The sequence below is a fragment of the Pelophylax lessonae genome, assembly GCF_965119305.1.
Source record: "Pelophylax lessonae genome assembly, chromosome: 1".
In the NCBI taxonomy this organism is placed as follows: Eukaryota; Metazoa; Chordata; class Amphibia; order Anura; family Ranidae; genus Pelophylax; species Pelophylax lessonae.
In genome coordinates, this window is record NC_138768.1 from 511,787,694 (window position 1) to 511,807,907 (window position 20,214).

Genomic DNA, 20,214 nt, shown 5'->3' on the forward strand with positions numbered 1-20,214 from the left:
GTCGAAGGAGGGTCTTTTTTTTTTTTTTTTTTTTTTTGGGTCTGTGGCAAGAGCAACGGCGGAGGAAGAAGACCAGAGAAAGAAGGTGACATTTTCAATAAATGACTTGTCAAAAACTGCCTATTGTCTTTTGTCACACTACACTACTTTTTGGGTGAATAGGTTGGGGTACCATGTACCCCATACTCATTCACATGGGGGGCTGGGATCGGAGGGCCTCCTTGTTAAAGTTGGCTTCCAGATTCCAATAAGCCCCCTGTCCGCAGACCCCGACAACCCCCGGCCAGGGATGTCTGGGAAGAGGCCCTTGTCCCCATCCACATGCCCTCCTGCCCGAAAGCCCCGCACCCCCCCTCCCCATGTTGTGGCCTGGTATGCCTAAGGAGGAGGGGGCACTCGCTTGTCCCCTCCCTTTCCGGACCTGCCTGGCTGCATGCTCGGATAAGGGTCTGGTATGGATTTTGGAGGGGACCCCACGCCATATTTTTTTTTTTTTTTTTTAACATGCAGCTGTGTCAGCGTTGGCTGTTAGGGATGCGGCGGCCAGCTTCCTGGCCTGCTCCTTAGCAACCAGCTATGTACAGTGAATGTAAAGCCAAAAATAAACACACAAATCGAAAAACGCAAATTGCGGCAAAAACGCAGTATTTACATTTTGGATACAGGCCCATTGACGTTTATTACATGCAAAAAGCTGCATTTTGCAGGAAAAAAAACGTCCCCCACCCTTTCCAAAAATGAAGGGACAAAAAATTGCATTAATGTTAAAAAAAAAAATTAAATGCATTCCTGCAAAAAAGCATTAAAAACTAATTTGTGTGAAATGAGTCTAAGAAAAAAAAAAAAAAATTTTATTGGTCCTAAAGATTAAGATTTTTAATACAGAAATATTGTCTTACTGAAAAGTATGGTAAAAGTTTTTAAGTTAGGTGAGTTTTCTGGCCAGTCAAGCACAGTGATACCATGATCATTAAACCAGGTATTGGTAATTTTGGCAGTGACTGCAGGTGCCAAGTCCTGCTGGAAAATGAAATCCAAATCTCCATAAAGCTGGTCAGCAGAGGGAAGCTTGAAGTGCTCTAGAATTTCCCGGTAGAGGGCTGCGCTGACTTTGGACTTAATAAAACACAGTGGACCAACGCCAGCAGATGACATGGCTCCCCCAATCATCACTGACTGTGGAAACTTCAAACTGGACCTTGGATTCTGTGCCTCTTCATTCACTCTTCCTCCAGACTCTGGGACCTTGATTTCCAAATGAAATGCAAATTTTTCAACAGTCTGTGATGATTTGGGGAGCATTTCTGTATTAAAAATCTTTTTTTTTTTTTTTTTTTGTTTTAGACCAAAAGTTTCACTTTTTAAATTGAATTACTGAAATAAATTAACCTTTTGATGATATTTTAATTTTATGAGATGTATACTTGTATATCTCACACCCATTTGTTTTACCTTTTTAATCTGTTTTTTTTTTACAAGGTAAGTGTGTTTTTCTTAAACAACTGTACGTTGTGCAGTCAATACTACAAGACAGACGTAAAACCCTTTGCATACAGGTTTAAATTTCAAGTGGCTTATCAGATTACTTCTACTATACAACAGTGTGAAGTCATAGTGGTTTTAAATTCAGCAACATCAGGAAGTGCTGTAACTGATTAATGCTTCGTGGTATTGTAAATGTCTGTCTTTTTTTTCCCCCTCAAACTTAAGTGGTATAAAATGAACATCCTGTAGTTGAACTACTGATAATGTCCACATAATGTATATTATGTTTTATTGGATTTAATTCATTTAGATGAGTTTCTTTACAATATGCACAAATCAGTATATGAGAATACTGAAAATGTTCACGTGGTGCTTTTGTTGACTTTGAGACGGTAACTGAAGTCTGGAAGCTGTGCAAAAAAAACAAAAAGCAGAGGAAAAAGGACTAGTCACCGGTATTGCCTGTAGTCTCTTCCTATTACTCACTTACCTAGTGCCTTGTTCAGCGCTGTCGCTGTATGGAGGCAGCCATATTGGTAGAAGCAGGTTTTGCTTCCTCGCATCAGAGCCTCTAGCAAGAAAAACAGAATATTAGTAATATCACCTATAATCCCCTGAGACTAGCAGTCAGAGGCAGCAGCGCCTTAGATCTCACACTGCATATATACAGCTATGAGGCTAAAATGAGAATAAAAAGCATGAGAATAATGGGAATAAAAATCCGACAGGGTGGTTGTACAGGATTTGATTGGTAAAACAACTTCTGTATAACCTACCTGCTCATACATAGATCAAAATGTATCCGTTCTCTGCTGAACCGACCGGCTTTAGAGTGTTCGGTACACTGTTGGTACTGAACCCAAGCAGGAGATGTGTCCATGGGAGTCTTACAGTCTGACACTAGGATGACAGTTCTTTTCTGATGGGAGGAGAAGGCAGTTAATTAAACACACCTATCACTAAAAAACAAAGCTACACTGTTATAACAAGGTTGGAGTTTCAGACTCTTACAAATGCCAATTCTAGGTTATTATGCATAGCACAAATCTTGTTTCTGTAAAATCGGGTGCAGTAATTTCCCCTGGGCACCTTTTTCTAAGAGCTTTCTCCTCCTTCACATGAAGCAGTCTGCTCTGACTTTGATATATATTTTAAAACTGTTATTACTTGCTAATAAAACTGGACATGAACAGTGGTGGTATCTCGGTCATGCCAGTCATCTGTATACTGCTTTAACGCTAATCAGCCAATATCCGATTTATATTTAAAGTAGGTTATTGACCTCTCTTTCTGTTTTTTAGTATTTCATTCCAACTACTAACCACTGACTATTTTGCAGTGAAATATTAAATGATATTGTCATATAAATTATTTGCTTTTTCATATTTACTGTGTTCCTTTTATTCAAGGGATACTGCTGGACAAGAGAGGTTTCGTACAATCACAACCGCATATTACAGAGGAGCAATGGTGGGTACCAAAACTCTTTAACTATTATGATTTGTTTATGCTGAGCTGGGTTAAAGCACCATTTTAGTGCACTAACTTACATTACAGGGCCTATAGGAATAAATGTAAAAATATTACTACATCTATTTTCATGCTTAGTAATGCACTTTTCAATACTTAGTTGAGGAAACCATTCCAAGCTTTAAAAGAACCTATACATAAATGCAATTGAAAAATGTGCATCAACAAATAATGTAAATGGGCATCAGTACACAAAAATGCATGTTAAAATGCACGATTGAAACGCGTCGATGCAGAAATGTGAAAAAGGCCCTATAGTTTGGCTTAACATTAATTCACAAAATACATTTTATAGGACATTTTTTCAAGTGATTAACCACTAGAATTAGACACCTATTGTAAATACCTATTGTAGACTTTCCCACTTAAAAGTGGTGCACACTTAAAGAAGTAGTATCCCCAGCAGACAAAAATGGTTGCTAAGCCTCGCATGGAATCCAGTGAATACGGCACTTGGTCTCTTTTTTTTTTTTTTTGCTGGGGTTGCTGAGCATACCTTTTCTGGAGCCGGTCTAGTCTCAAGTGGAAGATGCTGTGTGGAAGAGACAGCCGACAATGGCTGTAATGTGATGTCACCCATAGAGTTACTATGAGGCTTCCATTGTTGGCTACCTCCCCTGCACACGCCTACACAGAGAACCCCCTGCTGACAACTCAGTGTGGAACCGGACCGGCTGCAGAAAAGGTATGTCAAGCGATTTTTGCTTTACAGGGTTACATAGATTAGTCTTAAAATGGCTGCCAGTAGATTTAGAGTTAGTTAGTTTTAGGCTGAACTTCTACTTTAATGTCTGGATCCACCCAGATACCTGAGCAGCAGCTGGCCCAGCCTCTTAGGGCTGGACTGAGAGCCCCAGCCAGCCTGACCCACCCACCCTCTTTTTTAAGTCAGAATATTCGTCCGTTTTTTGTTGCATGCTATTCTCATATCAAAAGTGAAGAGGTTGCTCAACCTACGAAAATTTTCATACGACAGAATATAACTTCAGAAGTGATTTAAAGAGGTTGTAAACCCAAACTTTTTTTTTTTTTTAACCTGAAAGAGAAACACATAATGAGCTACTAGCATATTTGCTCATTATGAAATACTTACCTTAGAACGAGCCCCCGCCGTGCCGCTCGCTTACCTCTATGATGGGCGACATGTCCAGTCACCCGTCTTCCGGGATCGCGGCATCCGGCCATCTGAAATGTTATGTTCAGGTACGATAAAAAGATTTTATGGACTGCACCTTCAGTTTTTGTCATCCAAAAAGTCATAATCGGCTGTCGAAAGCACTATACTAACAATCAGAAAATTGTCAGATTGTTCGTTGTATGACATTTTTACTTCAGATTTTCTTATAATGTGTATGGTCCTATAGGGGAGGTGGGAGACAGATGCAGTATCAGCCCAATACTCCATCCACCTAGGTAATTAGGATTGGTTGTTTTTTCCCACACTTCTGTAGTATGAAGGGTATGAAATGATCTAGAAAAGAAGGTAGTTAATGTCAGATCCTAGAAGAGGAGGTTTTCTTACAGTAATGATGATCAGGAGAGATTGGATGCGACTTGATTCCAGGTCTTTAATGCTGCCTGGAAACCGGTGTATTAGCACTGCCACCTTCCCAATTCATGGCTCCAAACCCGGTGCTCAGACTATGAGATTTCTTATACAATTCCAATGAAATCCACTGGAGAAAAAGTCAGCAGCCACATTTCTTTGACCTACCCGGGTCTTGACTTTTTTCGCCAGTGCAGTGGGTTTAATGTTGCCTGTTTGAACAAAAATAAAGACCAGATGGACAGGAAGCCTAAAGCCTTTGAGGTGAACTTGGGATGTTAGTTCTTCTGCTGTGGTTCCCAGTCTTCACCTCTACTTGCTTGGCCAGGAATGTTGACTGCTAACTTGAAAGCATATCTCAGCATGTAACCCAAGAGACCACAAACGAGCTGTTTTTAGATTCTTTGTCAGTACCGGAAACAGTGAAAGCTTCAAATAGGTCATTAGCTTTGCCTAACTAGGCCAGGAGAGCCATATGGCTGAAATCTTGGAATGGTGATTTATCTTCAAAATCCAGTTCCCGAACATCAAGCAGGCAAAAGGCAGGAGCCAAAATAGTAGCTATTTATTAAAAGAATTGAGGGGAGTGGACTTCTCTTTACTTCTGAATCTGCCAGGAAGGAATCCAAGTGATGCCAGAGATACCGTGGGGAGAGGATGTCCCAACTTATCCTCCTTGGGAAGAGATTTCTAGAGCTTATTCTAGAGCTTATAAAAGGTTATTGCCTCAAATTTTAGCTCCTTGCCCTCAAACATGTTTTCTGACCAGGCCTCTAAGAGATCCATGTAATTTGGCTGCCTTGAGGCACTGCATTCAGATGTTTGCCCTGCAGAATGTGCTGGTTACGGTTTCAGAAGTTCAACTTTTTAAAGGTTTTATTCCCATGTGTTCTTTGCCCAGAAATAGGGAAACCCAGCTTGAGGAAGTTTTTTTTAACCATTTTGTGGAATAGAAAAAGTTCAGTATGGCGAACATTTATCAATTTACAGGTTCCCTTTTTAAAAGAGGTAAAAAGGAAGGTTGGGACTTTAAATGAGGCGTGATACACAATGACACATTTATTGTTTCATAAGGGTACACATAAAAAACATAACTGGTTACAGAATTGAAAACTGTAAATGTAAGCTGATATACATTGCCCGAATACAGGTTATATTAAAACTAATATTGCACAAAATTCCATAAAATGATCTGATTGTAAACGTATGATAACTGCATCAAACAGGCTCTACGCGTTTCGTGGTCTGTGTTCCACTTCCTCAGGAGCAGGCATATGATCAGTATTTACAAGAAATACATGTATATAAAATTTACCAATATGGTCTGATAAATGAAAGGGGGGGGGGGAGAAAGGGGGAGGAAAAACCCACCCTTAACAACTTACAATTCAGCTCAGATCTTAAAAATGTTGCGTTGAAAGGAGCTGTGGGAGCGTAAGCTTTGGGCAACCAAGGCACACACATAACATACTCTGGAGAAGATGGGTGTTCAAGTTGTGATTGACAGTGGTGTGTACAGCAGCTTCAAAACTTTCCTATAAAGAATATATAGATAATGTGTACTTTTAATAAAGTGCATGGTGCTGCTTGCATAATGTAGTGCCTAAGAATACTGGTGGAATCACGAAGCAGAGAAGGGAATGTAGATAGAGAATGTGCCAAAGTACGATAAGTCAAGGAAGTAAAGTAGTGCAACAGCTCTAAAAAGGTGATAGGACAAAACCTGCTATAAGTTAGGCCCAATAAGGTTACAAGAAGCTAAAGGGGGGGGGGGGGGAGGGGGGAAGAAGACCCAACATAAGGGGAAAAAAAAAACTAGGACAGTACCTTGCAGTCCCACTAGTTGTGGCAAAGAGTCCAAGTGTGATCTACAAAGTGATGTGAGGTGGATGGATTATCTTGGCAAAGGAGAAGTGCTCACTAACACAGATTTAGTCCCCGTTCACATTAGGTTGCTCCAACTTAGGGGGCGACCTGTGAAGTCACGTGCAGCGCGACTTGCACAGACTTCACATAATGGTCGCCTCGAAGTAGTACAGGACCCTTTGTCTTGTGTCGCTCCTATTAGAACGGCTCCCGTACTACACAGTGGGAGCGACGGTGCACGACTTGTCAGGCTGACCAAGTCGCCTGACAAGTCGTACCAGTGTGAATGGACACTTAGACAGATTTGTGAACAATATTTGATAGAAATATTTATAAAAATAAAAAGGGGGGGGCAAAAACAAAAGTGTTGCGTTTTTTTTGTTCAGTTTATAAATCACAATTTTTTTGCTTAGAATAAAGATTACGATTCTGTCATGATTCCAAAGAACTTTTTTATTTTAGATTTACAACACCTGAACATTAGGTTATCAAACAAGATTATTATTATATAAATAAGATTTATCTAGCGCCGACAGTTTACGCAGCGCTTTACAACTTGAGGGTAGATAGTACAAATACACTATACTTTAATACAGTAGGAATCAGAGGACCCTGCTCATTAGAGCTTACAGTCTAAGAGATGGCAATAAAATAAGACCTAATACTCTGCTTCAATCAAATTTAAAGAATTGTATTGAAAAATAATGTAATGGGTAAAGAGATAAAACAAACTTACCATTATTATATTAGGGTCTTTTTTTATTTTAAGTACTCACTAATACCAATTACCAATACCTACTGCAACTTTTTTGTTTACACTTCAGCTGTCAGCAATGGTACAAAGCATTGAAAAGTTATTTTACAAAGGCAATACTTTTTTTTTTTTTTTTTAATGTTGTGCTTTTTTCAATGTGAAACGTGTAAATATATGTTAAATGTGTAAAAATAATAATGAACAAAGCAAACAAGGTTTTAATTGTTAATAGTTTATAAAATAATAAGAAAAATAGCAGGAAAATCATAAATAAATGGAGGAGGAGAATAAGGAGTTAATAAGGCTGATCGGGGTAAATGAATGGGTTAATAAAGGGTTAAACAGAGGATCAATTTATTAAAAAAACAAAAAAAAAAGTTTTTTTATTTTATTCGACAAGGTTGCTTTAAACTGGCTTCATCTGCAGACCAAAATTCATCCCTTTTGATCTGTAAATTAACAGAAAGATACAATGTTTCTTTTTATCCCTCTTTCAGTGCTGAGAAATGTTGTTAAGCATTGCCAGTTGTTTTTTTTTTTTTTGACAGCTGTGAGCAGGGAAATGCTCTGCACTAGTTACAGGAATCATGAAAATACTGGATTAAGATCGTTTGGGAGGTTGAATCGAGATCGCGATCTTTTAACAATTAATCATGCAGCTATCAACAAGGGGTTATATTTCTCATTGTATGGTTTATTTCATTGTTCATAGACTTTTTATAGGTGTGTGTGCAACTAGGAACTGAATGAGGACTTTTTTTTTTTGTATGGTAGCCCACAGGTAGGGAATGCCATCCGTGTATTTTTTTTTTTTTTTTTTGATCTTAAAGGAAAATCCTGAAGAAAAAGGGAAGTTTAGACAGTTAGTGGAACCATCTTTCAGCAGCAGTAGTAGAAAGATGGTCACAAAAAGAATTTACCCTGTGGTATGGAATATCTTTCCTTCATGGTGCAAAAAGAGGGGTCTTCCTTTCCCCTCAACTTATCATTTTGAAATGTCTTTAGAAGGGAGTAGAGCTTTTGATAGGGGGGGGGGGGGGGAGGTAGTGGGAGAGCTGTACTTTCAGAGCCATGTAAAAATATCTACAGCAGCCTGAATCGCTCTTACCTGAATATGATCTCAAACCTAAATATCCATTGCTGCAGAGAAATTGTTTAGAAGTTGACCTTTGAAACCATGACTAAAGGGATTGCTATAGACACTGGGTGGATGCATCAAGAGAAATCTAAAAGTATTTGCGCTAGATGGATGGTATTTGTGGGGCATTTTGCAGTGCTTGCATGTTATATGGAGCTCCATCTTGTTACTTCAAAGAAAGGTACAGAGGAGAGATAAGGAGGGGCTGCAGAATGAAAGGGGTGCAGGCTCAGTGCTGGTTGTAACTCCACTATAGGAATCTTCATATTTTGTGCTTCAGCAAGGGGTGGAACTACAGCCAGCACTGAGGGCAATAAAATATTATATGAAAACCCATGCACAGATTTGAATAGGACCATGCCCACTGGATTCCCTGGGAGAGGGAGGGTAACAATCCTCATCATCTTCTGGTAATACTTCATAAGCAGTATTTCATATTGGCACTGTACTATTTTCGAATTATGCTGTAATCGACTTCCTTCTTTATCTGTTTCTTTTGTGTTAAAAAAAAAAGAAAACCAAGCAGTTCAGAAAGTTAAGACATACTGGCATATAATCTGTGTGCATTTTATTGATCCACTGTGTGTGGGTGTGTGTGTGAGTGTGTGTCTGTATTTATGTATGTATATGTGTGTGTGTGTGTGTGTGTGTGTGTGTGTGTGTCTGTATTTATGTATGTATATGAATTATCCATATTATATATATATATATATATATATATATATATATATATATATATATATATATATATATATATATATATATATATATATATATCGATCTCACAAAAGTGCATACACCCCTCACATATTTGTAAAATTTTTTTATTATCTTTTCATGTAACAAAAATGAAGAAATAACACTTTGCTACAATGTAAAGTAGTGAGTGTACAGCTTGTATAACAGTGTAAATTTGCTGTCCCCCTCAAAATAACTCAACACAGAGCCAATAATGTCTAAACCGCTGGCAACATAAGTGGAAATGTCCAAATTGGGCCCAAAGTGTCAATAGTTTGTGTTGCCACCGTTCTTTTCCAGCACTGCCTAAGGCCCCTTTCACATTAGCGGACTGTTTAGATCCGCCTGTCAGTTTTTCAGGCGGATTCTGAACGGATGCCCCATGCATCTCTATGGGGCATCGGATGTCAGCGGAGACATGTCCGCTGACATCTGATCTGGTCCGGTCCGTCAAATCTGGACAGATGGAAACCCTATATTCCATCCGTCCACCGGATCAGATCGGATAGGATCCGATTCCCCCATAGAGAACAGGGGGGACCTGACAGCTCTGTCTCGGCACACAGCGTGGAGACAGAGCTGCCATCCGCCTGCTCAGCGGGGGATCGGCGGATCGATCCCCAGCTGAGAAAAACTGAGTCCGCCGACGGACTCCCATGTGTGAAAGGGGCCTTCACCTAGAGCTTCATAGGTTGCCACTGGAGTCCTCTTCCACTCCTCCATGACAACATCACGGAGCTGGTTGATGTTGGAGACCTTGCGTTCCTTTCCTTTTTTTTTTTTGTGGGGATGCCTCACAGATGCTCAATAGGGTTTAGGTCTGGAGACATGCTTGGCCAGGCAATCCCCTTTTCCCTCCGCTTCCTTAGCAAGGCAGTGGTTGTCTTGGAGGTGTTTGGGGTCGTTATGTTGGAATACTGCCCTGCGACCCAGTCTCCGAAGGGAGGGGATCATGCTCTACTCAGTATGCCACTGTATGTTGGCATTCTTGGTTCCCTCAATGGAACTGTAGCTCCCCAGTGCCGGCAGCACTCATGCAGCCCCAGACCATGACACTCCCACCACCATGCTTGACTGTAGGCAAGACACACTTGTCTTTGTAATCCTCACCTGGTTGCTGCCACACACGTTTGACACCATCTGAACCAAATAAGTTAATCTTGGTCTAATCAGACCACAGGACATGGTTCCAGTAATCCATGTCCTTAGTCTGCTTGTTCTCAACTGTTTGCGAGCTTTCTTGTGCATTATCTTTAGAAGAGACTTCCTTCTGGGACGACAGCCATGCAGACCAAGTTGATGCAGTGTGCGGTGTATGGTCTGAGCACTGACAGGCTGATTCCCCACCCCTTCAACCTCTGCAGCAATGCTGGCAGCACTCATTTGTCTATTTCCCAAAGACAACCTCTGGATATGACACTGGGCACGTGCACTCAACTTCTTTGGTCCACCATGGCAAGACTTGTTCTGAGTGGAACCTGTCCTGTTAAACCACTGGTCTTGGCCACCGTGCTGCAGCTCAGTTTCAGGGTCTTGGCTATCTTCTTATAGCCTAGGCCATCTTTATTTAGAGCAACAATTATTTTTTTCAGATCCTCAGAGTTCTTTGCCATGAGGTGCCACGTTGAACTTCCAGCGACCAGTATGCGAGAGTGAGAGCAATAACACCAAAATTAACACACCTTCTCCCCATTCACACCTGAGATCTGGTAACACTAACGAGTCACATGACACTGGGGAGGGAAAAATGGCTAATTGAGCCCAATTTGGACATTTTCACTTAGGGGTGTACTCACTCTTGTTGCCAGCGGTTTAGACATTAATGGCTGTGTTGTGTTAATTAAGGGGACAGCAAATGTACACTCCCTACTTCACATTGTAGCAAAGTGTCATTTCGTCAATGTTGTCACATGAAAAGATATTAAAAAAAAAAATATATATATATAATATAATATTTCCAAAATGTGAGAGGTATACTCCCTTTTGTGAGATAATGTGTGTGTGTTTATTTATTTTATTTATTTTTATATATATATATATATATATATATATATATATTACATAGTAGGTGAGGTTGAATAAAGACAATAGTCCATCCAGTTCAACCTGTGTAGGTGTGTGTGGCCGTAATCCTCTCTCATACCCCTTAATGTCCTGATCCTTGAGATGCAAGTCTAAGAGTCTTTTGAAAGCCACCATACTACCCGCAGAAACCACCTCTTGTGGTAGAGAATTCCACAATCTTGTAGCCCTAACAGTAAAAAACCCCCCACGTTGCCTGAGGTTAAACGCTTCTCCTCTAATCGCATTGTATGCCCTCTTGTCCTCGTGCAATCCCTTCGAATGAACAGCTTTTTTTCTAAGCTAAGATCCCCAGAATATATAATATTATAATTTATTTTATTTTTTTTTAACTGTTGTAACATTTCTTAATTTTATTTTTTATTTATTTTAGGGTATAATGCTGGTATATGATATTACCAATGAAAAGTCATTCGACAATATAAAAAACTGGATACGAAATATTGAAGAGGTATGTATGAAATGGCAGTTAAAAATGTTAATCTAGTTTGTACAAAGATTGGGGGCCATCTCTCTTTACCCTTTAGGGCTTCTCGAAGGGAATAGGCAGGGGTTTCCTTTTGCTCCAGGGATCTTTGCACCTTTGATGGCACATAGACTGACTAAGCTACGATCAACTCTCCCGAAATGTGAGGGCTGCAGTTCCGTGGTATTGAAGAGGGGCATATGCTGCATGTGGACTTCTTTGATTTCTGTGAGATCCTGGACCAACTCTGATAGTGCCCTACATATCCTGGATTAATATGCTATTTGTTCGGGTCTTAAAAGATAATAAGTCACCTTAGAAAAAAAGAATTAAAAAAAAATGCTCATCTTTTTGCAGGTGAAAATGTGCACACTCCTTCTTCCACTTCTTCTTTTTTTTTTTTTTTTTTTTTTTTTTTATGAAGAGCCTGCAAAGCATTGCACCAAGATCAGATCGTGGGTGCAATGCAGAGCTATTGCAGACTGTCAGTGTAAGCTGTCTGCTCGTACAGGCAGGCAGTTACACACTGACAGGAAGCATCAATGAATTACCAGAGTAGAGCGCTCAACATCGCCGAGATAGTTCATTGAGAACTACAATCCGACCGCCACAAAGAACTCTGTGAATGAATGACGCTGCCGTCGTTTTTACTAAATTTGTGACCGTGGGTGCGGGGAAGATCCGCTTGCTGACGTAGCGGGGGATCGGGAGAGGGGTGGGGGCTGCTGCAACAGCAACTTGTTGCATCTTACACCCTGAATACAGGTGTAACATGTTTTGAAAAGGTGAACTTATCCTTCAAAGGTGATTGGACCAATTCCGATTTATGCATTTTGATGCAGAAGCACTGTTGGATCCATCTGTGCTGTTTCAGGGTGTTACCCCTTTAAATACTTGTGTGTCAGATTCACTGCCATAATTCCCGATCACATGACCTTAAATCTTCAACCATTACTGGTATACATATATGAAGTAATGTGCCACTCTCCCTTTTATAAGGAAGGTTATTATTAAAGTAAAAATGCTGTCGGTCTTCCTATATTTTTTCTGTTTCTATTTTTATTTAAGTATTTCACAAGAAAGAATACAAATGTTTTGACAAAGAATGCGTATCGCCTGCCATATCAAATACGTACTGAATGGGTAAAAAGTCCAAACATTCTTAAACCTAAATGAACATATAACAAGGGCAATCTTCCAAATAGGAATATTCACAGTCCGTATAGATTGTGCTATCAGTGTGGGGTAACCCCAGAACTTGTTCAAAGCTCTAAGTAATGCATTTACAAGGCACATCTCTGGCTCGTAGTACATTAAAGGACAGAACAGCTACATTTTATGGGCGTTTTTATTGGCGTTTTTTCAGGCGTTTTACAGGCGTTTTTAGGTTGACTAGTAACCAATGGAAAAAAATAAAAACGCCTGTAATCTGCCCAAAAAGAAGCTCATGTACTTTTTTGGGCGTTTTGCTTAAAACGTCAAAACGCTCAGATGTGAACAGGGGCCAATGAAATAAATAGGATTTTTCTTGTTGGGCATTTTTTGAGCTGATCCTAGAGCAGAAAAACTCCCCAAAAACGCCCCAAAACACCTACATGTGAACTTAGCCTTAGAGATCGCACAGTTGGGTTCTTTTGAAGCCTTACAACACCTCCTCCTTATAGACATGAATGGCCCCATGCAACAGTGTGCACTATGATTAGAGCCTGTAGATACACTTATGTTATGGGAATTTTAAAAGCTACCTGATCGCCTTTTATGGAATAATCCTGAATTACCATTGTTTTATTCTGTTCCGGATCCTATTGTGTGGGTGACAATGGAAAATTAGACTGTGTCACATATTGTTCATGCAAACCACCTGATGCCATTCCAGCAGCACTGACAAAAATGTGCTACACCTAATAAATATTTATTTTGGTATGCTTAACAGTCAGAGCTTGGGGCAGCTCTACTGATTCCTCACTCCTCCCTTCTGGAGGTTCCACTACAGGAACCAAATCTACTTTCTTCATCAACTGATGTGACCATTGGGACCTTCTTGGTAGAATCCTTTATATACTTTGTCTGGTCACGGACCGCACCGTAATATCTGGGTTACCAGACGGTGACTGGTTGGTTATTGGCGGTGATCCGAGATCATCTTTTGGTTTATAATTTTTGGGGGTTGTTAATCAGTTTCAGCTGCTTTAGTATTAATGAAATTAACAGGTGCACTAGATGGGCAACAATGAGATGAACTCCAAAACAGAAATGGTTTACCAGGTGGAGGCCACTGACATTTTTTTCCCTACTCCATCTTTTCTGACTGATTTTTAGTAGTTTTGCATTTGGCTAGGGTCAGTGTCACTACTGGTAGCATGAGGCGATACCTGGACCCTATAGAAATTGCACAGGCTGTCCAACTCCTCCAAGATGGCACATCCTTACGTGCCATTGCCAGAAGGTTTGCTGTGTCTCGCAGCACAGTCTCAAGAGCATGAAGGAGATTCCAGGAGACAGGCAGTTACTCTAGGAGAGCTGGACAGGGCCGTGGAAGGTTCTTAACCCATCAGCAGGATCAGTATCTGCTCCTTTGTGCAAGGATGAACAGAATAAGCACTTCTAGAGCCCTACAAAATGACCTCCAGCAGGCCACTGGTGTGAATGCCTCTGACCAAAAAAATCAGAAACAGACTTAATGAGGGCGGCCTGAGGGCCCAATGTCCTCTAGTGGGTCCTGTGTTCACTGCCCGGCACCATGGAGCTTGATTGGCATTTGCCATTGAACACCAGAATTGGCAGGTCCGCCACTGGTGCCCTGTGCTTTTCACAGATGAGAGCAGGCTCACCCTGCATGTGACAGACATGAAAGGGTCTGGAGAAGCCGTGGAGTACGTTTTGCTACCTGTAACATCATTCAGAATGACCAGTTTGGTGGTGGGTCAGTGATGGTCTGGGGAGGCATATCCATGTAGGGACGCACAGACCTCTACAGGCTAGACAATGGCACCCTGACTGCCATTAGGTATCAGGATGAAATCCTTGGACCCATTGTCAGACCCTACACTGGTGCAGTGGATCTGGAGTTCCTCCTGGTGCACGACAATGCCTGGCCTCAAGTGGCGAGAGTATGCAGCCAGTTCCTGGAGGATGAAGGAATTTATTCCAATTGAATGGCCCCCACGCTCGTCTGACCTAAATCCAATAGAACATCTCTGGGACATTGTTTTGTTCAATCCAATGCCGCCGCCAGGTTGCACCTTAGTCTGTTCAGGAGCTAAGTGATGCCCTGGTCCAGATCTGGGAGGAAATACCCCAGGACACCATCTGTCATCTTATTAGGAGTACCATTTTGAGTTGCTGCTATGGCATTTTCAGCAACGTGGACTAGCCTGCTGCATTATTTTTTTCACTTTGATTTTTGGGGTGTCTTTGAATTCAGCCCTCTGTAGATTGATCATTTTAATTTCCATCAAGTGATGTGACATTCTTTCGTTCCTAACACATTACCCAGTCCATATCATTATAGATATCCAGCAAGATATTTTTCCCCATTGAGATCTGATGTGTTTTAAGTGTTCCTTTGATTTATTTGAGCAGTGTGTTATGTAAAACCTATATACCAAAAGGAAAAACTGTTGCTGTAGCTGCTTATAAAGTATTAGCTGGAGTTATGCTTCAATTTGTTAGTTCTATCTAAATCTGTTAGTACTTGTAACATTCCCCCCCCCCCCCCCCAGACTGACCATGATTCTGTCCAAATGTGTCCCCTGTGCTCCTTTATCCATTCTAATACAGGAGGCGTGTTACTGGCCAGAGGGAAAACTGGCCTAAAAAATAAAATGAATGCAGCCACCACATCTAATGCTTGGTAAACTGCAGTATATTACAGTTTTGGGCTCAATACAGCTTTAAGGGAAGTCTTCCTAATGGCAATACTTTTAAAGTGGACTTTTGCTTAAGTGAAGCCTGGAGCTATGTAAACAATATTGCAGTATGGTTTGGGACCCGGATGGTAGTTCTTGACAATTGGGTTATAGGCACCTGCCTTCAGGAGGCAGACAGAAAAAAAAAAAAAAAAAGACCAGTTCATGTACCCCGCCCATAACAGTCATGATTCTGTTTATTGCAAGTGGCCTAGGAGGTTAGGTGTTTTTTCCTTAACTCTGAGGAAAACTCTTTTTATTTTTACTATTTTCCTCTTTTATCAACATTATCAGTATTTCCTGGATGCTTTCTATCTTTACTCTAGACATTTCTCCCAGTGCTCGAGCTGGTGTATAGACAGCAGGTATCTGAATCAGGGTTTGGAGGTTGTACTAATACCCTGCTTGACCGAAGATTGAGCGGCCTGCCGGGAAAGTGCCCTTTGGGCACAAGGTTCTGCCTGTGGTGCTTTCCATACCTCCGTATACTGTGTTACTTCGCTGCAGACCCCTTTCTAGGTCCAGTGCCATGGCTCAGCCTCTGGTATGTCCCAGTGTCTGAAGACTGACTCTGTGAGTAAACCAATGGATGGAAGATAAATAGGAATGTTTATTTGACCTTCAAGCACTATGTTCTGTATTGTGGTGCTTTCCAGACACTTGTATACTGTTACTCTCAGAGCCCATTCAGACTAGCGTGATACGACTTTGGGGGGCGACCTGTGAAGTCGCGTGCACCGCGACTTCGGCGCGACTTGCAGAGACTTCACATAATGGAAGTCTATGCAAGTCTCTCAGAGGTCGCCCCAAAGTAGTACAGGACCCTTTTTCTAAGTTGGAGCGACTTGTGTCGCTCCTATTAGAACGGGTCCTGTACTACTCAATGGACCACGACATACCGAGACTTGTCAGGCTGACAAGTCGCGCTAATGTGAATGGGCTCTCAGATACTTCCCAATATAAGTACCTGAAATAAATAAATACATTTCAGAGCCATGGTACAACCTTTGGTATTTCCCAGTCTCTGTAGGCTTTTCCTGTGTGGTTCACATATCTTGATGTGTACATCGTTTAGTAAACCACACTTCTTTTTAAATTCCATATTTAAAAGCTATAGGCTGTGCAAATGCGTTCACTCACATATGGAGTATAGTAAATTCTGCGAACATACAATTTAGTAAATTGGGTCCTATATGTAAAGTTTATTTGGAATGTTGTCTTAAGCTTTCCCTAAAGCTGGCTATACATTATACAGTTTTCTTATTTAATTTACATTTACCTTCACCCTTGTAGTGCAAGTGTGCCTGCCTGATTGAAAATGTTTAGATTTGATCTTTTTATATTATATGGTTTTGGTAAATCCTAAAGAATAATTGTACAAGAAAATTGTAAAATGTGTGGCCAGTCTTCGCTAATGGAAGAAGTGAGGTTTGCCTTCAGGTGCTGGCTTTTTTTTTTATAGGATGGGAGTATGACGATTGCTTTGTATGTTTTGCAGCATGCGTCTGCCGATGTTGAAAAAATGATCCTTGGAAACAAATGTGACGTGAATGAAAAACGGCAAGTTTCTAAGGAGAAGGGGGAAAAGGTAGGAGAGCCTGGTTTAGAAATCCATTTGTAAGTATAACCTGCTTGTTGTTTAACCAGTTCTGGACCTGAAGGATTTGCCCCCTTAATGACCAGACAATTTTTTTCGATTCGGCACCGCGTTACTTTAACAGAAGATTGCACGTGCGACACTGTACCAAAATGAAATTGATGTCCTTTTTTCCCCACAAATAGAGCTTTCTTTTGGTGGTAATTGATCATCTCCTGCGATTTTTCTTTTTTTTTTTTTTTTCCCGCTATAAACAAAAAAAGAGCAACAAGAAAAAAAAAAATAATAATTTTTACATTCTGCTATATAACATTCCCAAAAAAAAATTTTGAAAATCAAAATGTTTCATCCTTGTAGGCTAATTTGTATTCTGCTACATATTTTTGGTAAAAAAAAAAATCGCAATAGGCATATTTTGATTTTACGCAAAAGTTATCACATCTACAAACTAGCGGAAAGATTTGTAATTTTTATTTTCTCTGTCGCTCATTGACAGACGCAGTCCTCTTTGATTAATATCAGTAGGGTTATACTGCCCCCTACAGGAGTAGGACACTAGGCAGGAAAAACGTTCTGGCCACACCTTAGGGGCAGTCCCAGAGGGTATATCCTCTCTCTCCCTGCTACAGGATGTCAGTTTTTTTTTTTTCTGCCTAGTCAGGAGTAAGGACCTAAGTTCCTTGCTGGGATCTCTGGTCCTGGCAAGCTTTTTTAGATCTTTTTTAGTTAGCTTTTCTTCTCTCCAGTTTTTGTTCCTGTGAGATCTTCAAGCAATTATGCTGGAGCTGGGCGACGGGCTGGATGTTGAGATCCAGTGGTCACCCCAGCCGGCCTACGAGCGCGTGCAGGCCCTAGCTCCACGCTGGGTCGGCCGCGACATAGTCCCACTGGACAGGGACTGGCCCTGCGAGTTAAACGTCTCGTCAGGTCGCCTACGACCAGTCAGCAACTGAGTCGCGGCGTCCGTATTGGTCGACAGCCCCCCCACCTCGGTGGAGAGGGGTTCTGTTAGGAGTGGGTGCCCGCCTGTTCCGGTATGGTGAGTAGAATGTTCCCCCTCCCCCCTGTCGGGTTTTGGGAATAGATGCGGGCCCTTCTGTGGATGGTCGGACCCTCATGATCCCGGGTCCCCTCTATCTTGTGACACACTCCACATATCTCCCTACTTGCAGGTATTCCACTCCAGGCGGCTTGGTTTGGGAGCTGACTATCTACATAAGTCACTGCAAGGAGCCTGCATTATAAAAGGAAGGAGCCATGACTGAGCTCAGTCAGGGATGGACAGGGCGCCGCTGGCGTCACTGTTTGAAAATAGCCATGCAGAGGGGTGATACGGTCAAGCACCTACCTATTGAATAGCGATGCAGGCCGCACGGACCGCCATCCTTCCGCTGGCCGCATGGGCCGCTATTCTTCCGCAGGCCGCACGATTCTTCTGCAAGCCGCCATCCTTCCGCAGGCCGCACGGACTGCCATCCTTCCGCAGGCCGCGCGGGGGCGCCATTTTGGCGTAGCCTAATGTCTCCTACATGGGGGCGGCCATCTTGGAGACACCCAGCTACCTCGTTGAGTAGCAGTGGGAGTGCCGGAAGACGTGTAAAGGGGCAGAGCCGCCTCCTTTACCCGGGTAAATCGATTCACAAGACTTCCTGTTCTGTAAGGACCGCGCTGAGAGCAGTTCGGTAGAAGCTTCTGTGCATCAGGTGGTGAGCCCTTGGGGTCTCTCTCTCTCTCTGTGGGGGTCCGAAGCAGGTGTCACTGAGGGGCGCTGTTGCGCTGGGGGATTACACAAAAAAAAAGGTTTTTTTTGCAATCCTTGGTTGCTGGCAAGTGATCCTGGATTTATCATGGAACCTGCTACACATGTATCCCCACCTGATCCCCTCGAGGTGGCCGCAGGACCCTCCAGTTCCCCACTTACTATTGATGCATTGTCAGCGGTTTTGGAGTCTTTTGTATCCCGGGTGGAGGTGGCCTGTCAGGGACGGGGCGCAAAGAAGCGACCCCCGCCTACCCCTATTTCATCTGACACTTCAGATACAGATTCTGAGCCTGTCGCAGCAGCTGCAGGTCCCTCTTCTGGGGCTAGTGTCTCATATCCCGTCTACTCGGATAGTGAGGAAGACATTTCTCCCTCCGCTATAGCGCAGGATGAAGCATTGGTAGATGCACTTATTGTGTCTGTGCGGGAAACTTTAAGACTTGAGCTTATACCTACGGAAGCAGTTGATACTGAAATTGCTTTTGGTACTCGCAAGCCTACCAAGATGGCAAAGGTGTTTCCTTTGCCCAAATGTTTTCAAGATATAATTAAGGAAGAATGGGTCCGTCCAAAACGAGCCCCTGGTATTTCCAAACGGATTGCTAGACGCTATCCATTTGAAGAATCTCTCCTTAATAAATGGACGGTTCCACCGTCGGTGGATTCACCGATTTCCAGATTAAACAAAGCTACGCTCCGTCCTTTCAGGATCCAGTGGACCGTAAAGCTGAATCTATATCCCGCTCGATATTTTCCCTGATAGGGTCAGCCTTAAGGCCAGTGTTCACCATTGCTCTGGTTGCACAAACATTGACAGAGTGGACCAAGTTGTTACGCCGAGATCTGGAGGGGAGAAGTCTCCCCCCGGCAGTATCGGACTTGCTGGAGCAGATGGTACAAGCGCTACAGTTTGTCTGTGACGCCACTCCATTAATGGGGCGCGTATCAATCTCGGCGGTGGTCCTCCGGCGTATGCTGTGGTTAAAATGCTGGTCGGCGGATCAAGCTTCCAAAAAAGCTTTGACTAATCTCCCCTTTCAAGGGGATCGCCTGTTTGGTGCCACCTTGGATGAGATCATCAAGGGTATCACTGGTGGCAAGAGCACCTTTTTACCACAGACTACTAAGGGGAAAGCACCACGTCGCAGACGGGGACCTTCCTTTTCCGCTCATAAGAAGTTTTTTCGCTCCTCTGGGGCGGGCGATAAGGCGAAGTCCTCCAAAGCCCCCCCAGGGGGATTCAAAGGGCGCTGGTCGAGTAAACAAAGGTCTGGCCCTGCCAGACCTGAAGATAAGACCAATACAGCCTGAAGGTGCGCCCCCACCCATATCTGTGGTGGGG

The 20,214-nt window shown here is 42.3% G+C and overlaps 1 protein-coding gene across 1 annotated transcript in view; it reads left to right on the top strand.

Moving 5' to 3' along the window:
- Positions 1–20,214, top strand: part of RAB8A (RAB8A, member RAS oncogene family) — an 85,041-nt gene that overhangs the window by 42,695 nt on the left and 22,132 nt on the right. The window contains exons 3-5 of the mRNA XM_082270670.1: positions 2,895–2,955; positions 11,513–11,590; positions 17,012–17,101. Of these exons, the coding sequence (XP_082126796.1) occupies positions 2,895–2,955; positions 11,513–11,590; positions 17,012–17,101 (229 nt within the window). The remainder of the gene's footprint in view (positions 1–2,894; positions 2,956–11,512; positions 11,591–17,011; positions 17,102–20,214) is intronic.